This window comes from Catharus ustulatus, chromosome 17 (genome assembly GCF_009819885.2).
Source record: "Catharus ustulatus isolate bCatUst1 chromosome 17, bCatUst1.pri.v2, whole genome shotgun sequence".
NCBI classification, from domain to species: Eukaryota; Metazoa; Chordata; class Aves; order Passeriformes; family Turdidae; genus Catharus; species Catharus ustulatus.
Genome location: NC_046237.1, coordinates 14,602,279 through 14,626,253, shown reverse-complemented (window position 1 = coordinate 14,626,253; position 23,975 = coordinate 14,602,279). Strand labels below are relative to the sequence as shown.

Below are 23,975 nucleotides of genomic sequence, written 5' to 3'. Positions count from 1 at the left end.
GCAGCAGCTGTATCCTTAGGGACTGACATGGAGTGTCCCTGCTAAGCTGCAGACCTGCAGAATATCACCTTGGCTTTCAGCAAAGAGCAGCCAGTCCCTGGCAGGAGAGATCCTCCTTGGCCTAACCTTGCTGAGAGGTGAGCGGCAAGTGTTTTGTGTGCTGGAACTGGTAAAGGAGTTTTTTGTGGTCCTTGGGCTCCAAGCACATAATGTGCTGAAAATAAATCAAGTTACTATGAGTGTTAAAGTGAGAAAACTGGGGTGGGTCTCAAGGGGTGTCAGAGGGTGGCTGTGCTCCCAGGCACCTCAAGCCCTGCCAATTGCAGCTAGACCTGCCACTGGCACTGAGCAGTGCCTGTTGGGGTGGCAGTACCCCTCAAGGAGCCTGTCCCCTTCATGAGTGTCACCATCTCTGCAGTTCCCCAGGTCGATTTCCAAGCTTGCAAAGGCTATGCTCAGAGCTGTTGGCTTTCAGCTGCGTGTCATGAAGGTGTCACAAAGCTTGTAACATTGAGACAATCTATTCAAATAAGCTTCTTTTATAAACCAATTAAACTAGATAAGTCAATCAAACCTCAGCCAACATTTGAATACAGATTCGTGCTGCGAAGTAGAATTGGAACTACCCGACTGTACAAATTCTCAAGATTTTAGAAGAGTACCCTGGAATGCACAATCCCTATGCAATGAGCTCTCAGACTCAAGGAGTTTCCTGCTGACCCTCGGGGAGAGTCCCTGACTGCTGACCTGCAGATCTGAGGAGTCTGTCCCCCAGCATGGCTCCTTCCAGAGCCTGTGGGATCTGATCTGTGGCAGGACAGAGTACATTAACCTTCCCTGAAGGGCTCTGACCCTCTGCCCCACCACAACTACAGGGGCTGGTCAGGCTGGAGCCAGCTGTGATATAACTGAGGGGGGTGGCAGGTCATGGGCCAGAGGGGCTGAGGTGGCTGTTCCTGCACAGCCAATTGGTTTGAGTTTGTCATAAACACCAGAGAGGCAGAGGCTGCAATTGGTGGGTTGATTCTCTGCCAGGCAGTGGGGGGAAGATGATGCAGTGTGGATATACCTCCTGGCCCTGGAGAAGATGCAGTGGTGGGACAAAAACCCCTCCAGCTGCTGGGGATGGGGGGACTGGAGAGCTGCCTGAAAGTGGAGCAGGCTGAGGCTTGTTTGCACAAGCCAAACTATCCTATTCGTGTCCCTATTTGTATTTATTTATTTTATTTACTATAGCTGGCAATGGCCATGATGCCCTTGAGCTGCTGGAGGAAAAACTGAAACCTTGCCAGCGCCTCAGCAAAGGAAGATTTACAAGTCCCTGTGTTGAGGTGCACTGAGCCAGTGGAGCTGCTCATGCAGGGGATTAGCTGGTTTATTGGAGGATGAGAAAGTAGGACACGTACCTGTCAGGTGACCTCCCCAGAGCCAAGCAGCCCAACACTCCACACGCTCTGCCTCCCAAAACAACAGATGTCCAGGATACACTGGGGCAGTAGATGCATTTTTCAGATCTGGCAGCCAAAGAGCCAAGTGTGTGTGCCAAGTCGAGAGGGCCAGTGTTGTTGCAGGGATAATGAGTTTTCACAGACTTGGACCATGGAAAGAAACAACATCTTCCATCTTCCAGTTATTTTACTGGTGTTTTTTAGGTCAATCTCTGGAAGAAGTGTAGGGGAAACTTTAAACGTTTTAGCCAATTTGATCTCAGAAATACCCATTTAATCCAGGCCCCTCAATGCATGTAAATCCACCACAACTCTTTGCCAAATGGGAGCTGTTGGTAACCACAGCTCAGGCCTGCCCCAGGCAAGGCTTGTCCTGTGTCTCCGTTTGGGCTCCCCCGGCTTTGTGCTGGGTGCCCGTGCTGCCCAGCAGCCTCAGCCCTTCCTGACACCCACGCCGGTGCTGCTGGAGCCGGGAGCAGGGAGCCACCCGTACCAGGTGGGCCAGGCCAGATGCACCTGCAAACGCCAACCCAAACCCGCTGTGCTGTGCAGGGAACCACAGTCTCCAGCTCTCAGATCAAAGGGTCACACGCAAGAGCAATGGAAGGAAGGCTGAGGGAGAGCAGACCCGCGGCTGCTCTGGGGCAATGCCAAGGCTCTTGCTGATGTCCCGCTGGGTGCTGGTGCCGCCTTTCCCCCTTGATAAGGGGTGACATGGGAGCCCCCTGTACGGGCTGGCTGTGGCAGCGACACAATGTCCACGCACATCTCTTGGAAAACTCTTCCAGCATTCTGGAGGCAGGACTGAGGAATTTCGGATCCAGCTCCCTGGAGGCGTGGCCCAGAACGCGAACTCGCCCGGTGCGGTGTGGCCGGGGCTGTTCCCCTCCCGTGTGGGGCGAAGGAAGGGGCGCTCGGGCCACGGAACAGCCGCGGCTGGAGCCAGGCGCGGACCCTCCCCTCCGCGCCGATGGCGGGTCGCGGTGCGGGCTGCCCCCGCAGCACCCAGCACAAACCCGGGCTGCCGGAGCGGCCCGGAGCAGCCCCAGCCCCGGGAGGAGCCGGCCCGGCCTGGCCCCGCCCCTTCCGGCGGCCCCGCCCGGCCCGGCGCGGCGCGGGGCGGCTCCGTTGTACCTGGAGCGGTGGGCCCGGCGCCACTTGGGTGGCGTGGCTCGGCGTGACCCGATTCGGGGTGACCCGGCGATGGCGGTGCCGGCGGCGACGGAGGCCGTGCCGGGCCGGCAGCGGGCCCTGGCCGCCGGCTCGCCTGTGGACTACATGAGCATCACCAGCTTTCCGCGGCTGCCCGAGGAGGAGCCGAGCGGCGCGGCCGAGAGCGGCCTCCGCGCCCGCAAGGAGGAGGACGCGTTCCTGGGCGAGCAGGACACGGGTGAGGGGCGGCGGCAGAGCCCGCCCGCGGCCCCCGGCATCCCCGGCCCTCGGAGCGGGACTCCCCGGGCTCCCGCCGTCCCCGGTCTCCGGCCCCGCGTTCACCCTGAGGGACGGAAAGCAGCCAGAGGTCCAGGGGTTCACACAGAGCCTCCCAGGGTAGCCTGGAATATGCTCTCCCACAGCCAGTTGGGCCTTCCAGCCTGGACCACTTGTGCATGGCCTCCTTGCATGCTCCTTGAGCATCCCCCCACCCTGGGGTGCTCCTTGCACATCCCTCGGTGTGGGATGCTTCATCCCTCCGTTGCTCAGCTGGAATAAAGTCAGGTGATCGTTTGATCTGTAAGAAAATCCTCTGCCTATTTTTAACTGATTTCTTCCTCCTCAATAGTTGAGAGAGGAGTTGTTTCTCCCCTATGTCATGTTTCTTCAAGTGGTGTTGCCCTTCCCCCCAGTCCGGGTGCCTGTCAGCCTCCAGGCCCATGTTCGCACAGCCCCAGGTGCCCCTTGCCCTCTGCCCTGTCCTACCGTGCCCACGGGTGAAGCTCCCATTGCTCGTTCCCATCCTGTGCTCTCCTAACCTTCGAGGTGAAGCTGCTGCCTGCAGGGGTGTGGGAACAGCTCTCCTGGAAGCACGAGGCCTCTGTCATACATCCAGAATCTGGTGCAGTTTTGGCAGTGCCAATGCCTACAGGTTGGGTGGTTGGAGAAGAGAGCTGCTGCTCTCCTGGCACTTGTTGCAGGAGCACTTGCAGACCCCACCAGCAGCTCCAGTCTCTGCTGTCTCCTCTGCAGCAGCTCCAGATCTGAGGTGGCCCTGGTTCTCCAAAGCATTGGCTCCCCCATCAAGCCATGTCTCCTTCATGGCCCCACGGAAGCCAAGTGGGATTTGGTGGCTTCTCTTTCAAAGCATGCACATTGGTGGTGGGATGGGCAGCTGTGCATTGGCTGTGCAAGCTGCTTCTGGCTCCAACTGCTCCCAAGTGGCCCCTTGAGCTGCTCCCATCCCATCCCCACACCACAGCTCTGCTGTCCCTATGCAACACCAGTGGTCATAGAGACTAAAAACAGAGTCTGTGGCAGAGAATGAAGGTACTTCGCGGTGGCAGGGCTGTGGTCTGCCCTCTTCCACAGATGCTTCCTAGGTATTCATGTCCCCTCGTGCATGGCTGGCCTGTCACCAGAGCAGAGAGATGGTGTCCTGGAGGGACTGGGCAGAGGAGGCCAGGTCACTCCTTTCTGTTTCCCTGCAGGTTGGGCTGGGGCCTCACTCAGGTGTGCCAGGGGCTATATGGGACATCCCGCCAAATGGCAGCCCCTGCCAGGCCAGTTGTAGCCCTCACTGAGGCCACCAGCCAGTCCCGCCACTCAGTCCAGCTCACTTAGACCAGACAAGCCCATGAGAGTCTCAGTGTGTGCTCAGAGGCCCAGGCTAGAAAAGCTGAGACTTTCCCAGACCCACTCATAAACTACCACAGCAGAAATGAGATTAAATTCATCCTGAGGGGATTCCCTGGCTGTGGGAGTTTACTCCTAGTTGCAGCATCATTGAAATTAAAACTCCTTCCCTCCCTGGCCTCAGGAGAGCTGCAGCCAGGTCCTGTTAATGTCATGACAAGGACTGGGCTGGCAGTGCCCAGGGTGATGCCACCTGCCAGAGCAGACAGATGGGCAGTTGATGGGGAATGTGGGCTTTCCTGCTCACTCCCCTCTCCTTTTCCAAACCCAGGAAACTTCTGTGTGGAGGGAAAAGCTTCTCATCTTGTATTTTCCACTTGGTGTCCCTCTTTTTCCACTATGGAAAAATTCTTCCTGCAGCTCTGGATGATGCCCTTAGCTACTTGATCCCCTTCAGAGCCTATGAGGGATGGGCACGACCTCACAGCTGCCGCAGCAGCTCCATGTGCCTGGCAGCAACCGAGACGGACAGGGCATCCTTAGCAGGTGTCCTCCCAGCACAAGGGCAGCAGCTGACACTCACAGACATTCAAGGCATCTTTCAGAGCAAAAAAGAGACTTTTTCATCCTGCTGAGGTCCACTGCTTTGCCATCTTGGAGCCGGGTGTCCAGTGTGTGGCTTCATTTCACAGTGGGCCTCATCTGCCAGAGGAAGCAAGGAATTAAAGCAGAGTCCTTCCTGCAGCGGAGTGAGTGGATGTTCCGAGGCTTCCGGTTTGCAGGTTTGCTCCTCTTTGCCCTTGCTTCCTTAGACATATTTTCTGTGCCCAGGCCAAATGTTTTGCTTTACCTCTGTTTTGCTCTACCTCTTTTGCTCAGGTGCTTTAGCTCAATCACAACTCCAAGTAAAGCTTTTGCATCTTTTAAAAAATCTTAGTTTTCTCTTCTTTAGTTCTGCTTCATTTCAGAGACCTGTTTGCTGTGTTAAGAACCCTTCCAAATGGAGCATATGAGTGGGCCTATCACTGAGGACTGATGAATGGACTGAAATGGAGTAAAATTCAAGGGGTTTTTGTCTTTCTTAATCTCCAGGGCAGTCAGCTTGGAATAATTAAGAGCTTAAGAAAAGGATCAGTAAAAGGACTCAAAGCAGTATCTGAGCCAGAAAGGCTCCTGAGAGCTGGGATCAATAGGGAAGGTGATAGCCATGCTGGAAGGGGCTCAGTGTAATGTTCATGCTGTGTAAACATTGCAATAAGAGCCCCAAGTTGCTCAATAACTCACACTTGTTTTCTCCCTGCTACCCACAAAGACCCAGAGTCCTTCCTGAAGTCTGCACGGCTCCAGCGCCTGCCCTCGTCCTCCTCAGAGATGGGAAGCCAGGACGTGTCCCCTCTGCAGGAGACCACCAAGGACCCCTTCTCAGGAGACTGCAGCTGCCGGCAGGATGGGCTGACCGTCATCATCACTGCCTGCCTGACCTTTGCCACAGGTGTCACTGTGGCCCTCATCATGCAGATCTATTTTGGGGACCCTCAGGTAAGACAAAACACTGGCTTTATTGCTGGGCTTTGGCTCCAAAGATGGGAGAGCTCCCTGACTTTCTTCCTGGTCACCAGTTGAGCAAGGGGAGTACTGAGGAGCCCTGGGTGCTCAGTCTCCCTCTGGTTCCACCCCAAATTGGCTTGAAAGCCTTTTCCTGCACCTGGAGGTTTTGCTTGGAGAGCCAAGCCAGACTCTGAGAGCTTTCCTCATGGGCAGGGTGTGGGGGGCTGTGTCAGGCAGGCTTGGGGGTGCTGCTGGGGGCAGACAACAGACAACCTCACTACTGGGACTCTATCTGTGGTTTGAGCCAGACGGGAGTGTTTTCAGAAAATAATCCTTAACTAAACAGTGGGCATCTTGTCCACTTGGACAGAGTTTTATGGATTATGGGCAGACATGCCCAGATTCACCTCTGGAAGACTCATTCAGGACCAAGCAGGGAAATAGCTGAAAATAGAGGTGAACCTCCTGCTAATCTGTCCCACAGCCCAGTTATAGATTGCAGAGCCAAGGCAGCATGGCCATGGTGTTGGATCCTCTTGCAGAACCTCTGCCAGAGTCACAGTCAGCCAGGAGTCACCATCTCCACATGCTGCCATGGCCCTTCTGTCTTTGCATGTCCCCAGGCCAACCTGGCTTTTGTGAGATGCTGCAATTTGTACCACAGGGATGAAATCAGCTCTTTAAAATATCATGTGATTGCATTAACACAGCACTGGCACAAGGATGAGAACAGGATGTGGTCCTGGGGACTTGTTGCATTCTTTCCAGCTGTATCCCCATCCTAGTGACTGCCTGGCTGCAGCAGACCAAGCAGTCTCTGGGCTTGTGAGGGGCAGAGGGAGATGTGGCCCCCCAGCTTGGCACATGGAGTGTGGAAAGCTGTCTGAACTGGTGGCCATGGCTACCTGCAGCTGCCCTGGAGCAGGGATGTGCCAAGGGACATACAGTTGCCACTGGTGTTTGTTGGATCAGCCACAGTCTCATTGCTGCCCCAGGCTTCGGGTGCCACCTTGGTGGGTGCAGATCTGCGCAGTAGCAGCAGATCTGGCACTGGCCAGCACAAGCCTCTCCTGTTGCAGCTGTTCCAGCGTGGTGCTGTGGTGACGGACGCCGCGCGCTGCACCGCACTGGGCACCCATGTACTGGCCAGGCACGGCTCCTCAGTGGACGCAGCCATCACCTCGGCCCTCTGCGCTGGCATTGTCAACCCCCACACCTCTGGGCTGGGAGGGTAAGTGTGGGGCATTCATCCCCTGCTCTTGTCTTCAGGTGTCCTCAAGTGAGCGTCTCACAGAATCCCAGACTGGTTTAGGTTGGAGAGACCTTAAAGCCCATCTCCTTAAAGACCTTACAGTTCCACCCCCTGCCATGGGCAGGGACACCTTCCACTATCCCAGGTTGCTCCAAGCCCCCTGTCCAACCTGGCCTTAGACACTTCCAGGGATTCTGGGGCAGCCTGCACCGGTACCTGGTGCCTCCACCACCTCCCCCTCAGAGAGAGGAATATTTCTTCCAAATGCCTGATGTAAACCTGCCCTCTGTCAATGTAAAGCCATTCCCCCTTGTTCTGTCACTATCTGCCCTTGTAAAAAGTCCCTCTGCAGCCAAGAAATGCCTCTGTGGCAGTGCCAGGCTTAGAGTGTAGTGCCAGGGCTCTGACATCAGGCAGTGGTAATGTCCACGTCTGCCACAGTGACCCTTCTTGTGTGCCATGCTGTCAGCACAGGACAGAGATCTCCAGACAGGGAAATTTGTTTCTGCTGTAGTGGTTGCAGGCAGCATGCAAGCCCCAGGCTAGAGAGGGCTGGTGAGTCCTGCTGTGAGTGTGCCAGGAGCTACAAACACCCTGGGCTCAGTCCCAGTGCTTTCAAAGCCCGAGTCCTGCCTTCCACAAGCTCCCGAGGCTGAGGTCTGAGCCCAGCTCCAGGCAGCTGCCAGGGAGGGGTGTCCTTCTCCAAGTCCCCATACCCAGGGTGCCATCCACATGAGCCTGGTGCTCCTGACTCTGCAGGAGGGCTCAGGAGCATTGCATAAACCGAAGCCACCTGATCACTGCTCCAGCTGCACCACCCATTGCTGCTGTAAACAAATGCCTTCTTTTGTAACAAAACTGCTCGGATTAGAAAGAAAATCCCACCTGGTCCCAACCTGGCAGTGGGACAGAGCCAGTGGCTCCCTGGCCAGGCAAGCAGGGGCTGCTCCAGCCTAGCCAGGCTCAGCACAGGGCTGCCTGTGTCTCGCACCAACCCTGCCTTGGCTGTCCTGGTGTGTACCCTAAGGAAGGACAGCATCATTCCCTGCTCCTCTGGCTACCCCGGGGCCCTGCCACAGCACCCCTTGTCACACTGGATCGGCCCGGGCCCCAGTGCCACCCAAAATATACGGCAGCGGCTGCTGCGGGAGCCGCTGGTGCCACGCCCCAACCCTCTCTCGCCACAGGGGCGGCGTGATGTTGGTCCACGACATCCGCAAGAACAGAAGCTGGGTGATCGACTTCCGTGAGGTGGCTCCCGTGGGCATCCCACTGGAAGGAGACCTGCAGCAGGGCACTAAGGTGAGAACCAGCATCCTACAGCCATTGCCTCCAGGGCTGCTGTTGTCTCCAGCTCTCCTCCCTCCAACTTTCAGTCTGATTGGCAGATGCCCAGCAAAGCAATGAGTGGTCTCTCTCATCATGGCAGATTCTGGGCCCTACAGACATGGGGAATCTAGGGAAAATACTTCTTTATCAGCCCCAAAATGCCTACAGAGCTTTGGGGAGTAAAGAAGCATGGCCACCCTGTGGCAGTGGGGTGCTGGGAGAACAAGAGCCCCCGGAAGGAGCATAATCCCAGGTCATTCTGCTGAGTTCTCTCTCCTGGCTAAACTGAGTTGAGAGCAAGTTTGAATTTGCCTCTCTCCTTCTAAAACCTTTTATTCCATAGTAAAGTGTGTTGGTACAGACCTCTGACCCTCTCCTAACTATGCAGATAAGTCCGAAGTGAACATGACTTGCACCTCCTTGACTTCCAGCTGGGGATGGTGTCCCATGTCCTCATGAAAAGGAGACTACTTTCTTCCTTTTTGTCCTTCCTATTTTGCAGCCAGGTCTGCTCGTGGGGGTCCCAGGCATGATCCAAGGAATGCACCAGGCACACCAGTTACATGGCAGGTAAGACACGAGGTTGGCACAGGCTGTGCCCTGGGGTCCCCCTAGGAAGGTGGAAGTACGCGAGCCCTTGCCATCAGACCATGTTCTCAGCCACCTGTCAAAACCGTTAGCTAAGAGGTATTTGGAGGCTTTTGTTGAAAGAGATGTTTATTTTTTGCTATTTCATGTACAAAATAAAAAATTCAGCTTGATCGTGTTTTCTAAAAAGTGAAAGGCTTTTGGCTAAGAAGATGTACAATAAATGTTCTGTTAGAGGTGCAGCACATTGGCTTGCATGTCTGTGCATTTTCATTCTCTCTTTAGCTGGATCCTAAGAGTTGTACCTACCCTTGGTGCTCTGTTGGGATACAGAGGGATCTGAATGACTTGCTCAGGACCAGAGCCTGGTTTAAGATTTTGCGGCTGAGACACGCCTTCCCCCATCCATGCACTGCCATTCCTCTCTGGGGCACATCCTGGAGTACTGAGATAATCCTATTAAGGAGAAACACAAGCACTGAAAGCTCAGTGCTCCTTTTGGCCACTACTGGCCCTACAGCCTGGTCTTCCTGGAGCCCCTGACTGCAGAGCCAAGCCCTGTGCTTGCTCCCCACCACCCTGCCCCACTGCACCTTCCAAGGCCCGTTTCTCCTTCTCCTCTTTTCTTTGGCAGACTCCCGTGGTCCGAGCTGCTGGGCCTCACGGCCGGTGTTGCCCAGAACGGCTTTAATGTCACGCATGACCTGGGTGAGTACCTGCTGGGCAGCTGCCCAGCACAGGGCAGTTCAATGCAGAAGGCAGCTGGGGATGCAGGGGGTTAGGCATGGCAAATCAGGGCTTGGAGATGAATGGTGTTGGGAGCTGAGCAATGCATGAGCCACAGTCTGCTAGGGGAGAACGTAGTGCCCGCCAAACGGGAGCCCTTTGCCACAGCTGGGCAGAGCCAGGGCAGAGTAGCCACACTGCGCAGTGCCAGGGCCAGGCAGGGAAGGGTGCTTGTCCTAGTTTGGTGGACAGGTGTCTGCTAAGAAGGGCAGGAACCTCTCTTTGAAATGGAGAATGTAAACCCCCTCCGTCCAAATTATTATAATTTTGAAATCAAGGGTCTCTCAGGAGGGAATTAGGAATAATAGTTCTTTACTAGGGAAATTAAAATAGAAATACAGTACCACAAAGAACAAACCCCAAGCCCTGACAAAGTCAGAGTACAACCTGACACCCCGTCAGGCAGGGTGTTGGTAGCAGTCCCATTAAATGGTGGCTGCATCCTCCTGCAGTGACAGATGTGGCTCAGTTGGAGCAGTGGTCCTGTAGAAGGTGTAGTTTCCCTCCGAAGCTCCAGTGATGATGTGGAGAAGTCCGGTTTTCCTCTGAAATACAGTGGAAAAAGGGCTCCCCTAATGTCCCAAAATCTCAGTTTTTGTCCTGGTAAGAAATGTTGGGCTCTTCCCCCTGGCTGGAGCAACTCCCAATGGGATGAAGTAATTTTATCAGTCACACAGTGGAACTCAATGGGCTATTAGCAGAAGACAACTTCCTGGAGGAAGGATGGATTGTGAAAAGATAAAGAACAATGCCCCACCTGGTTTCAGTGGATGGCCCATTATCAGAATATCTCCCATGGAGATAAGGATTACTGCCCCACCAGGTCTCAACAGATGGTGATAGAATAGATCTTTTGGTCACATCCTGTATTGCAACCCAAGACAGTGATGGGGTTCTTTGGGTTTTTTCCCAGTTCCAAAGGATCTGTGATCCAGCCCCTCTCTAGTTTTCCAATAGAGCCAGAGGCAGCAGCAGGCCTTCAGCATCTCCATCAGGTGCACGGTGACTCCAGGTCCTTTGCACCTTCCTGACTTCTGCTTTGTCTGGATGTCTTTCCCCTTCTCACCTGCAGCCAAAGCCCTGAGTGAACTGAAGGACCTGAATTTCTCTGACCGATTCCATGAGATCTTCCTGCCAGGTGGGCAGCCCCTGCTGCCTGGAATGTTCATCCGGCGCCTGGACCTCGCAGCTGTGCTGCAGCTGCTGGGGGCAGAAGGGGTGTCAGCCTTCTACAGCGGAAACTTGACCCAGGAGATGATCTCCGAGGTGAGCCAGGACTGCCGGTGTCACCTTCTGGCCTGGGGCTGCCACCTGCTTAAGGTGACAAACTGGAGATAAGCCAAGTGCCAGCACAATGATGGGACAGATGCGTCCTTTTCCTTTCCTGTCCCTGCAGTGGTGTAAGTGACACACGGGCCATTCCCACAGTCTACAGAAGGAAAACCTCCATTTCCTCTATAACTAAGAAGTCTGGAAGGAAAACAAAAAACATTGGGTGCTGGGCTCTGTTCTTTTGGGTGACAAAGCTTTTTCCCCCAGTACGAGAGGCTGTTAAGAAGCAAGTTGCTGTGGTTGATGGGACTGTAGGATACAGACTCCAGGAAGATGGTTTAAAAAAACAACTCTGAGTCTTGTGAGCAGAGGATTAAAAAGGCTTGGTCCCACTTGGGATTGCCCTAGTTTTAACTGCTGTTAGAGTTGCTCTGGAAAAATATCAGAACAGACAAAGTACGGTAATTTCACGACTATAAGGTGCACCCTTTTGACTAAAATTTTGATCGAAACCTGGAAGTGCGCCTTATAATCCAGTGCGCCTTATATATTGACAAAGTTCAGAATTTTGCCAACCTGGAAGTGCAAGGTGCGGCAGCTGCGGGAGCCAAGCCGCGAGCCGAGCTGCACCAGCCGTGAGAGCCGTGCCAGCCAGTGCCTTAGGCACGGACAGGAGTGCTGGGGCCCACAGCACGGGGAGGGCGCCTGGGGCTGTGTTTAAAGGCTACGCCAGTCTGTGAAAAATGTTTGCAAATTGAGCACCTGCCAGTAAACCCCGGCGATCGCACAATTCCGTTACTATTTCGTTACTTTGTTGCACGCGGCACAGCTCCTCCCTGCAAAAAGAAAGCGCGCCTTACAGGCCAGTGGGCCTTATATATGGACAAAGTTCGGAAATTTGCCGGCACACCGAAGTGCGCCTTATAATCCGGTGCACCTTATAGTTGTAAAATTACTGTAATTCTAGTGAAAAAAGTCCCCAACAAACCATAAAAACTTTTATATCTGTGTGACTGCAGTCAGAATAGTTGGGGCACCATTTCATTGAGCCACTGTTGTTCAAATGATGCTCCTTCAATAGCTCATCAAGAATCTGGAATATCTTCATTCCACTCAAGCCTCAGACATCTGTGAGCTCTGTGTTTGGAAATCTACAATCCACCTGAGCTATAGCAGAGGTGAAGGATGAGGAGCAGGAAGAGTCCCAAGCTTGTGAGCATCTCCACAGCTAAACTCTGCTTTGTCATCATGTTCCCCTGACCTGGCGACTGCCACAGGGAAGAACAAATTCCCTGGGGAGGAACAAGGCCCAGAGTTGCCACCCTGAGAAGCTCTGGGAACCAGTGCACAATTCCAGCTTTGGTTGCAGAGCAAAGTGCTGCCTTTACAAAGTGTTTGCTGTTACAGCACACGGAGGGCATCCATCTGGCAAAATCAAGAACAGCTCCAAAGTACACACTCTTTGCTTCCAGACACAGGTGCAAAATAGTGCTCTCTGGAGAATTTGAGATGTCTGCAGTGTGTGACTGACTGAGGCTTCTTCCCTTTCTCTGCTCCTTGTGCCCTATTCCCCACTGTCTGAGTCTGGGGAGCCAAGTTCTGGCTCAGCGCAGCCCTGGGGTTCAACCAGCCTTTTCTCTGGGAAGGAAACAGGGATCCCAAGTAGGAGAGACATCTTTAGCAGCTTTGGGGTTGTTTGACATTCTGGCCCCACAGCATGGCCTGCACTAGCTGTCCTACTCCAGTGATTCATTCAATTTTGCCAGAAAAGGAGTTTTCCTGCCAAGGAAGCTGTCTGGGTTAGAAATCAGAGCATGCAGACACCCCAACAATCTCACCCTCTCCCTGAGAGCATTGTCTAAATGCTCCTGGAGCTCTGGCAGCCTTGGGGCTGTGCCCATTCCCTGGGGAGCCTGGGCAGTGCACCACCACCTTCTGATGGTTCTCCCTCATCTCCATTATAACTCAGCCACAGAAGACCGGCAGTGAAGGGAATGGCCCATCTCTCCAGTGTTCATGAAAATTACCAGCCCTGACAGGAATCTTACAGGAAGACCAAGGCTACAGCAGACCCACTGCCAGCTGAAATAATTTCAAATAGGCTGGGAACAGTGATTTTTTTAGTTGAGATTTCTAGTGGTGGCCACCTGCTATGCCCAGGCTCTTTGTCTCCTAGATCCGTAATCCTGGCAGCATTCAATACCCCTTACCACGCTCCTGTTTGCCAACCAGTCAAAGGGCTGCAGGGCAGGGCGAATCCCCATCTCCCTGGGCAGACAGAATGTCCTGGGAGCACGCCTGGGGTGGGTGAGCTTTTGGAGGTGCAGAGCCTCCTTGCGATGCTGAACGTTGAGCCAGGTCACTAGGGCTGTGAAAGCAGATTTCCAGGGTATCCTAAGAAACCTGGCCCTTGGCCCAGGAATCTCAGTGGAGTGTGTTTGACAGTGAGGGGTGTGTTCCCCTGGGCCAGCACGAGGAGCACAGAGAGCCTTGGCCCAGCCTGCTCAGTGTGCACTGCTTTGCTCTCGTGCAGGTCCACAACTATGGAGGAGTTTTGGTGGAGGAAGATTTCAGCAATTACAGTGCCACTGTGGAGGAGCCTGTGCACACAATCTATCGAGGTACACCCTCACCCATTGCCATGCAGCTCCAGTGGAAAGTTTTCTTCACCTTGCAAGGGGTGGTGACAGCATTGAACAAGAGCTGAAGTCAAAGCTGTGCTGAAATATCTGCAGAAAGGCCTTCCAGGGAGTTTCCTGCTGTTTCCTGCTGACACTGATGTGTCATGGGTGGTTCAGGAGATTTTCAGCACTTTGAAATGCTTTTTTCGTTGAAAGTCTGAAGATGCAACATGGTCATATCTTGATGCAATGTCTCAATAGAAGCCGGAACTACAGCTGAAGACAGTTCCCAAAGGGAAAAAAGCTGACTTTATGCAAGAAGTTTCTAAAATGTTATTTTTTTCTAGCATCCCTGTATTTACCCTCCTTATAGCCGTAATGTTACAAACCCATTTTTTAGGTGGCCTTCCAGTATGTAAAAGGGGTTTGTAAAAGTGAGGGAAAGTGACTTTTAGCATGGGCAGACAGTAACAGGACAAGGGGAATTATTTCATACTAAAAGAAAAAACATTCCGATTAGATGTTAGGAAGTAATTTCTCCCTGTGAAGGAGGTGAGACTCTGGCACAGGGTGTCCAGAGCAGCTGTGGCTGCCTCTGGATCCCTGGAAGTGTCCAAGGCCAGGCTGGATGGGGCTTGGAGTAACCTGGGATAGTGGAAGGTGTCCCTGCCCATGGCAGGGGCTGGGACTGGCTGACTTCTAAGGTCCCTTCCAACCTAAACAAGTCTGTTTTCTGTGATTCTATCTCCATTCTTCCATACTGCAGTCTAGAAACCAACAGCCAACCAATAAGAACTGACTTTTGGAGGTAAAAAAGCATCCCTGTTTGAACTTCCTTCATGAAGAAACAGAAAGATACAACAGGGATGTTCTGGGAAGCCCTTCTCAAATCATGTTGCTTTCTGTAATTTCCCCTCGAATCTGGAAGGGTTTCCCTCTCCTCAAGTCACTGACTCATGGACAAGTGTTCTCACTGGCTGGTAGCTGACAAAAGCAGCTTCATTCCTCTTCTCTTCCCTCCACAGGGCACCTTGTTTTCACACCCCCACCTCCACATGCAGGTCCTGCACTGATCACAGCACTGAACATCCTCGAGGGCTTTAACATCACAAGGCAAGGATCCAGAGGGAATATCTTACACTGGATGGCAGAGGTAAGAAGAGGTTCAACATTTGGCTGAATTGCTTGTGCTGCTAGAGAATGACTTATTTATTTTGTGGTTGTAAAACAATATTTGTAGGTTATTCCCAGAGGAGAATGAGCAAATAGACTGCTAGGATGGAAACTGAGCAGTGCTGCTGTCTCAGAGGCTGAGCAGGAGGATCTTTCCTGCTTAGGAGAACTTTTTCAGAACAAACTGTGACTTTGTCCATTTCTTGTATACGATCATCTCTGCAGAATGACCTCACAGTACCTGAGGGTGGTCCCATCAAGTTGCCCCACCTCTTAGGTGCAGTGGCCCTGGCCATTGCAGAGCATCCAAGGGCACTGCAAGGTGTGCTGCAAGAAAAGCCTCTACACGGTAATGACAAGGAAAACTGACCCAATACTTCACATTTTTGCAAATCTCCTGATCTCTGAGGTCCAGAATTTTTCCAGTATTGAGGACTGTCCTGTCAAAACATTGCAGCTTTGCAGGAGGTTGAGCAAGTGCTCTGTTTCCTGCTCTGTAAGCAGAGTTGTGCTCTTAGATGCTCCACAGATCCACAGATGGGGTTTAAGTGTTGGCAATTTACAGATTCACAGCTGGGCTTTATGAGATGGGAATTTTAATTGAGGATTTAACTACATCCTTGTAGGAGAGACAGGACAATGGGTGCTTGGGAGTGTCTCAGCACAAATGCAGCAACTGGAGGTGTTATACACTGTGCAGAGGCACAGGAGATTGACTCACCTGAGTAATTTTTGAGCTCTCTTCAGGAAGCTTCAGGTGAATCTATTTGCTCTGCCAAGAGTTTTACCTCTCGGTTATCCTGGAGCAGCAACCTCCAGCTCCAAGGCAGTCACTTCAGGAGATGTGTAACCCTGATTGCCTGGGTCTCACAGCTGAACATGCGGTTGAGGTTCAGTGCTAAGCCAGCTTCAGGTGTCCAGCCCTGGGACAAGCAGGACCAAGATGTCCTTAACCTCTGGGATGGACATGCTCTGCATGTTTCCATGGAGCTCTTCCCTGGCCTCCAAGCCCTTGTCCCCCCAACATGGTGTGGTGGTCAGGACACTGCTCCATGGAAATGCAGCCTTCTCCAGAGGTTTGTCATGTTCTACTCTCCACACAGTTGATAGCCAAGGAGAAACTGCTGCTGTGTGGCACATTCCAGACCAGCAGTCATGTCTCGCTGTCTGCCTGCAGGGGAGTGGACTGTTCTGGATCCTGAATGACCATGGCACGGCCTGCAAGCTGAACATTGAGTGTGTTTCTGCTCGACGCAGGATGGCTTGGCTGTGGAGCAGCTCTCTCTCCTCATGGCTCTGCCCTGGCTATGCTGTAGTCCCAGGGTGGATAAACTGTGTCCTTTGAAATTGTATCTTCCCATTTTCAGTGGGCTGCCTCAGGGAGGATTCTGCATGTTTGAGAAACCAGATCCTTTCCTCCTTTTGCACCATCATTCCCTAATGTGTGCTGGGACTGATGCTTTCTGTTCAAGGTTTTTGGATGGTTTACAGACGGGGACTGGGCAGCAGCTGGGGAGTAGAGCAGCTCATTTCTACTGGCCAGCAGAGCTGAGATCCAGAGGTAGCAGCAAGCCGAGCACCCCCTGTCCCATTGGGATTCAGTCTGGTCTCTGCTATTGTGATGACCACTCAGGAATGAAAGAGAAAGTAAATGGCATCCTGGAGACCCTGTCTGCCAGCTGGCAACAAAGCTGAACCACTGAGCTGAACATCCACTCTTGCCAGGGATGTTGCACTTGTGATTTTCCCCCTGCCAGACGTCAGGGTTAGGTGGGATATAGGGAAGAAATTCTTCCCTGTGAGAATGGTGAGCTGCTGGCAGAGGTTGCCCAGAGAAGCTGTGGCTACCACATCCCTGGAAGCATTCAAGACCAGGTTGGAGAAACATGGGAAGGTGTCCCTGGCCGTGGAAGTGGGGAGGAATGCAATGCGCTTTAAGGTCCTTTCCAACTCCAACCATTCTGTGATTCTGTGGTTGTACAAATGCTGCTGGATTCACTTGGCTCCTCCAGCACAGTTTGCCATGCCAGACTGAGGCTCTTTGGTTCCCATAGCCCCATGTGGCAGCCCTTTGCACTGAATTCCCAGAATCCAGACTTCCGGTAATTTTTCTTCATATGCTTTAGCAAAGACACCAGGACACCAGATACCTCTTCTAGTTTGGAGTATCAGAAGTGGTATTTCCAGGACCACATTAATGTCTTTCCTTTCTCCTCCCCTCTCCTTTCCTCTCCTCTCTTTTCCTCTGCTTCTCTTCCTCCTGCTCTCCTCTCTTCCTCTTCTCCTTTCTTTCTCTCTTTAGACACTAAAAATAGCCCTGAGTCTGGCGAGCAACCTGGGAGACCCATCTGGTGACGTGTCTGTCACTCACACGGCAGAAGGCATGGTGAGGTATGTCTGAGGAGGACAGGCACGGTGACAGTTGCAGTATGTGTGGGCTGGATATCATTCCTGGGTTTGCTGTGCCCTGAGCTTTTTCATCCTCTGTTTTATGAAGGAAAGGTCAGACCCTGAGTGTCTTCCCAGGGCTCATCCTTTCACAAGGATCACAGCTGATACCACAGGGCAATGGGTTACAGGATGTCCTCATTCAGAGCTTTCCTGGAACCAGCTTGAGCTTGAGGGTTCCTCCCACTTTCCCTCCCACCTAAACATTCCCTTTTGAGTGTATCAGACAAACAGCCATCCCTGTGGGCATGGCCACGTGTGCCACTTCTGCCTCTCTCTGCCTCACTGTGGGGCTCGGGGCTTTGCAGAGCACCCAGATGTGCAGGAGAGGCCAGGCCTGGGGTTTCGGCCCAGCCTCCCACCTTAGAGCCAGGTTTAGCCACGGTTGGTGACTGGGCTGGACCTGACTTGTCCTCCTGCTAAAGACTGGCATTCCTCCTGCTAAAGACTGGCATCCAGCTGGGGTTGTCACCTTGGCCATCAAGGGTGGGTTTACTCCTGATGAGGGCTAAAAGGAGTAGACAGAGCCTTTGGAGGTTCATGGCAGACTGAATGCCTCTCTGTGCAGACTGAGCCACCTTATCACCCCTTCCTTCCTTCCTTGGGGTGAACCAAAACACCCCCCTGGCCTCATGTAGTCCCTCAGGGACACCTGGCTGTAGCTGTGTAGAGACACCAGGACATGTCCAGCTGCCCAAGCTCACAGCTTGCTTTCCTCTCTCCCTCTCTGCTTGCTGAAGTAAATCAGAAGCCAGTTCCCTGCGCCAACTGATCAATGACTCCCAGTCCTTCCCGTCTGACCTGCGCGTGCCTCACTCGGCCCTGCAGAGCGGCACCGCTGCCAGCCAGGTCCTGGTCATGGGCCCTGATGACTTCATTGTCGCCGTGGTGAGGTAAAGGATTGGCCTTCCCCCTCCACAACAAGCTCAGGGTGCAAGCAGGGAGGAGGGAGAGGTTCAGCGGGACAGAATGGGACCAGACCTGGAGCAGCCAGTCCTGCAGTGCTGTTCTGCCGTGTACAATCTTAGAGCCCTCTGACAATGAAACTGGCTGGAGTGGCCTGTATCTGCTCCCTGGGGGAGACATGATGGCAAATGTAGGACTGATGGAGGCAGATCCATCACAGCAAAGGGAATCCTCAAGTACAGGGAGGGGGACAGAGCTGTTGTGGCATACATGGCTCGTAAGTGCATGGAAATTGTCTCTCCTCAATCTCACCAGCCCTAGAAAACCACCAAAGAATCTCTATCAAGACAAGGTGGAGCCCTGAAAGCCTCAAGATGTACAAAAATCTTTGGGATGATTTTTATGAAATTCCTTTCTGTTTCTTCTCAGTTCTTTGAACCGTCCCTTTGGCAGTGGAATAGTAACACCCTCTGGAATCCTCCTGAACAGCCAGATGTTGGACTTCTCCTGGCAAAATAAAACAACAAACCACTCCACTCCCAGGCCGGTAATGAATGACATGACAAATTCTTTATTTACCTTTTTTTTCCCCAATTTTATTCTCATCTTCACAACAGCCTGTAGAAAGCTGATATTTTTCATTATATGAGCCACTGAAAGTGGGAAAACAGAGGGCTCCATGTCCATCAGTTATTATTGCAATGTAAAATTATCAAGCACCACTATTACCTACTTTCACTGCAGTCCAGATGCACTTTAAGTAACTGTGGACTTGTATTAAGCACCCTCTTCATGAATTGTTGCTCTGCAGGTTAAAAAGTAACAGGTTGCAGGAAATATGTCTTCAGGTCTTGGATAGAAACATACATAGACGTTTGTTGGGGTGGTTCTTTGGAAGAGCTCCATGTTCCTTCTGTGGGAGAGTTGGCTTGTTGACATTTTTGGGTGCAACTTTTCTTCAACTGCAGCAAAACCTCCTTCAGCCTCGGAAGCGGCCGCGGTCCTTCCTGCTGCCCACCATCGTGAGGCCCTCTGAGGGGATGTGTGGCACTTACCTGTGTCTGGGAGCCAACAACGGGGACAGAGCCCTGAGCAGCATCATCCAGGTTGGTACTGAGTCCTCTCAGAGCAGCTGGGTCCCCTCCTTTCCCTTCCTAATTGTCCCAGGCTGGGTCAGAACTGGTGGCCACAGGTTACTGGTTCAACCTTTGGTGTCACCAGTTCCACATTTTGGTTCTTTCAAATCTGTAAGGGTTACCAGTTTACTTTTCTTGCACTTTTCCTGGTGGCACCACTCATAATTGTAGAGGAGCATCATTTTGGCAAAATCTGTAATGGTTTTTGTCACTCTAATACCTGTTCAAAACTCATCTTAAGGATGATTAAGAAAAAAAGGAGCATCTTGTTATTCAGAGAATTGCAGGAAACTGGCAGCCCTTTAGCCCTTTTCCACATGAAAAGCTCCTTTTAGGGCATTCTCAACTGAGTTCTTCTAGCTCAACACTGAATATGAATTGTGCAGTTCCTCTTAATTTATGATTTGTAACGAGGTGAAGTACTTGCCAATAGCTTGATTTCAGCAGTAATGGACTGCTGAAAAGAAAAGCCCGAGAAGGGCTCCCAGTTTCCTTACCTTTTGGAAAGCATTATTCAGAGCAAAACCAAATCCAAGAACTGCTTCCTAGTGCTTTGTTTGGAGAAGTCACATGCTGAGCATTTGGCTGTAACAAACACTTCTGTAGAGCTTACATTATGTTCCAGACACACAAGCCCATGCTATCCTGAACATATCCTGCTTTACAAGCAACAACATACAGGCCCTATTCCAACAACCTCTTAGTGTATGCACAGCCCTGCAGCACTTCATGCAGTTTAGTAAATGGTTAAAAATCTCCTTTGCCTGCTGCATGTGCAGATGTGCATCTGGGGATGCTTGGGAAGTTGGCTTCTCCTATTCTCATAACTTTTTAAATTATTGAGGATAATTTATTCTCTTGCAGGTTTTGGTAAATGTTTTATCGTTTAACAAGAATCTGAGTGAAAGTTTGTCACTTGGTCGGCTTCACCCTCAGCTTCAGTCCAACACCTTGCAGGTTGACAGTGAGTATGGACATGGGGTGGGGTGCAGCCTACAAATGCATCAAGTTTAGGAAAAGAGAGGATTTTCCTAGCACGCTGGGGAAATGCCACAGGTGACCATGTTCTAGGGTTCCCTGGGGTGTGGAGGGTTTTGGGGAAGAAAAAGTCAGAATTCAACTTCTTCAAAGCTTGGAGCCTTTGCTGAGCCATGTCCTTTCCCTCTTGTCCTGGAAAGGCTTCCTGACCCCTCCAGCACCATCTCTCCAAGCTCTTTCAGGTGCTTCTTCCCAACCCTCCCTCTGTCCAAGCTCATCTCCTGGTAGTGGCCTTGTCCTGTCTTTAAACCCTTCTGGAGATCAGATGCCATGGACAATATCCAAATCAACATGATTTCAGCCTCAACTTCACTCAGATATTTACTCAAAGCTTCCTGCACTTTATTCCCATGGGCGTAAATTATACTCCTTCACTTTTCAGTCCATGTCCCTTAATTCTAGAAGCTGGCACTCTGCAGTCAGTATTGTTAGCTCTTGTCCTCGTTACTCTAAGTCTTGGTCTATTTGGTGTTTTTCACACTGCCCCAAACTTTGCCAAAGCGAACAATAAATGAAATTTGGTTCTCATTCTACACCAAATAGCCAAAGTTTCTGGACTTTCCCACTTCAGAGGAAAAATCTAAAAAGGATCTGTCCTGCAGTGTGCCCTGCAGACTTGGAAACTGAAATTGAAATAAATCTAAAACTTCACAAGGTCCTAATTTGTGAGTTTGGGCATTTGGCATCAACAAGATGCATGTTAGGACACAACATATAAAGCTTATATAAAGCAGTGGGGTTTCCATGTCCCTGCTCCATTTGTCCAGCTGAACCCCTAGCTGCAGGGCCTTGGGCTCTTATACAGAAATTACAAACCATCAAATGAACCAAATAAAAGCAGAAGAGCAACAACCTGAGGTACATGTCTGGAAGATTAAGAAATATGTGCGGGGGAAGTTGGAAGAGGCCTAGCACAAAGTTTATCATTTGGCAACTTGTTTTACTGTAGTTTGTTTTGAGCTCTCTTGCATCTTATTTTGACTAATAATAGTTAATACTCTTATTTGTAACTAAGAGTGGGCACTGCCTCATGTTCTCTAAGAAGAATAACTACAATTCATGTCAACCACATATCTTCCCCTTCTTCCCAAGAGGACAATCTTCCACATCCTTTAATGGTGTTGTAGATCCTCCCATATCCCACGGTACAAAGCAGGGGCTCCTGGCCCTTGGCTTGCCCAGCTGGAATCTTCTGAAGGGGTTGCTGGCAGGTTCCCCCCGCTGCAGACCCCAGCACTCTTAGACAGACCTTTGCATCAAAGGCGGCACTGGTTTCAGTTACCAACTCCTCTTTTCAAATTCCTGCAGGTGAGTTTCCTGAAGAAGATATTGAATTTCTTGTGGCCAGGGGCCATCAGGTGGATAAAGTCCCAGTGGTATCCCTGGTTCATGGAGTCAGGAGAACCAACAGTTTCATCATTGGCCTGAAGGACCCCAGGAGTGAAGATGCTGCTGGAGCCACAACCTTGTAGCAGCTCCCAGGGCGGTGTTCTGTGACCAAGGCTGACACAAGCATCACACCAGTGATGTGCATGTTCTGAAGTGGCCCTTTCTCCAACCCTGCACACTGCTGGGAAGAGGTTCTGCACTCACCACCCTGACAGTACCAGAGGACAGCACCAACATCCAGTTTTCTTTTTATTTCTCAATTATTTGGATTGCAAGCAGCGCCGTCCTTGTTACTGGAGTGGCAGGAGCACTTTTCTTTTGGCAGTCTTGCTAATAGTTCAGTCTTTCCAAAGCCCAGTCTAGCCAGCATCTTACTTTTAGGGGTCAGGAGCATGAACAAGGGAAAAAACAGCTGCTGCTGATGATGATGTTAGTATTGAGGATGATTATTCTCATCTCCCTGTCTTTCCCAAGTTCCTTCTTCGCCTCCAGTGTAAGTCAGTAATTAATACAGTGGGATGTAGTGTTTGTAGGTGCCTGCTGCTGTAATATTGGGGAATCCTCTAATACTTCATCTGAGCCAGCTGATTTACCAGCCTGCAGCATCCCTGGGAAGTTCTGCACTCACATCACTACATACCTTGAATTTTGGCAGTAAGTATTTTGAATCCAGTTGCTGCACAGGCTCACTGGCAATCTGATTTTGTAACCGGAGCGATGGTTTTCAACAGCTCTACCAACTTCTTCCTCTAACAACTTGTGCATCCCCCAGTAGTTTTCTTACAGAGGTTCAACCTTGTCACTGATTAATGGTGACGAGGTTTAACTTTCTTAGACACTTTTGGACATATCTTAGCAGTACTCCACAAAACTGTGAAAAACCACACATCACGGACTGAAGACCACATGGAGAGCATTTGGGTGGGTTCAGAGCTTTTTCTCCACTGCCTTAATCTCAGCCTGTTCCAAAAGCCTGGGTCATTCCTACAGAGAGGCTTGGGAATTTCTGAATTAATGGCTGTACCTTAGCTCTGTGTTTTACAATCTATTGGAAAAGCTGAAGAGAGTGATAGAAAAAGTACAAACCAAACCAAACACAACCAAGCTAAATTTCTGTCTACAATATGTAGTGAAAATAAACGGATGCTCTTGCATTTCGTGTCTGAAATTGAGAAGGGAAGAATACCCCAGCTGACATCTGCACCAGGTCATTCAGCCCACATTTGGACATTTCCTGCTTTTTTTGTTGGCAAGTTAAAGACACTTGGCACTAAAAAAATCCAGAGTTTGATCATTTTCTGCAGTCTAAAATGTGATGTTTTCCTTCATGGTGCAAATACACCCATGGCCACTGTGCATATTATATATGTATGTTTGCTTATGGTTGTCTTGCTCTTTGATTTGATGATCAGACCACTCACCCTGACCTTCCTCCCCAGGCACCCATTGATACCTTGTTTGTGCCACCCTCTGGCACTCAATGCCGTGGGCTGATTTTGGGGCAGTCAGGGCCACAGGACAGATAATTGGACTAATTGTTCCTGCCACCTGAGAGCTGCAGATCTCAGAACACCCCAGTGAAGCATGTTGGACTGAGTGAGAACAGAGGTGTTTTCATACTCTGCTGAAGTGCAGCCACCCGTGAGAGGAGCACAGCAGCTCCCACAGGCAGAACCATCAGCAGCATTTCCTGTTCCAAGTGCATCCGTGCCCTCAGCTGGGACAGGGGAAGCACAATGTTGTATCTACTATGTGCTTTGTGCCACCAAGAAGAGACTTTCTTCACCACAGAGACACCAAATCTATTAATTTATTTCTCCGTCAACAGCACTAGAGTTGGTCACTCTATAAGGATGGAGAGCTTGTAAATGTGTCTTGGAGCAGACCTCTCCAGGCTTCATGGGAGGGGAAGGAGGCAGTTTTGTGTGTTGAACCTCTCTGGAGATGATCTGGGGGTTTCTGGTCTGTCCCAGCCCAGATGTGTCCCTCGGGCATGGAGGTTCTCTATGAACAGCTGCAAAATACGTGGTTGAGACCCTGTCAGTGCAGGGCTTTGCATGAAATGTCACAAAACACCTTAAAAGATTAAATTCCTCCTTATTAACTGAATTCACCAACTTTTGATGCTGGATACTGTGTATATGTTTGGGTGTAAAAGACTTTGGTCTTGATTAAAAAGGGCACTCCTATGTCCCAAAGTACAATTTCACAGCAATTATGCAGAATCTTAAAATAAAGCATGTTCCAAAGTGTT

General features: G+C 51.2%; 1 protein-coding gene across 2 annotated transcripts; it reads left to right on the top strand.

Moving 5' to 3' along the window:
• The first annotated feature begins 2,553 nt into the window (after positions 1-2,553).
• On the top strand, positions 2,554-23,975 carry GGT7 (gamma-glutamyltransferase 7). 2 transcript variants are annotated; one of them, XM_033074848.2, is made up of 15 exons: positions 2,554-2,838; positions 5,548-5,774; positions 6,863-7,014; positions 8,223-8,337; positions 8,867-8,934; positions 9,587-9,660; positions 10,811-11,004; positions 13,544-13,631; positions 14,657-14,784; positions 17,107-17,195; positions 17,993-18,145; positions 18,588-18,705; positions 19,127-19,264; positions 20,159-20,258; positions 21,641-23,975. In XM_033074848.2, exons 1-15 carry the CDS (start codon positions 2,652-2,654, stop codon positions 21,802-21,804), a joined length of 1,995 nt encoding a protein of 664 aa, XP_032930739.1. In that variant the 5' UTR covers positions 2,554-2,651; the 3' UTR covers positions 21,805-23,975. The 2 variants fall into 2 exon arrangements, with proteins under 2 accessions (XP_032930739.1, XP_032930738.1); XM_033074847.2 differs by lacking the exon at positions 2,554-2,838 and adding an exon at positions 2,877-5,017.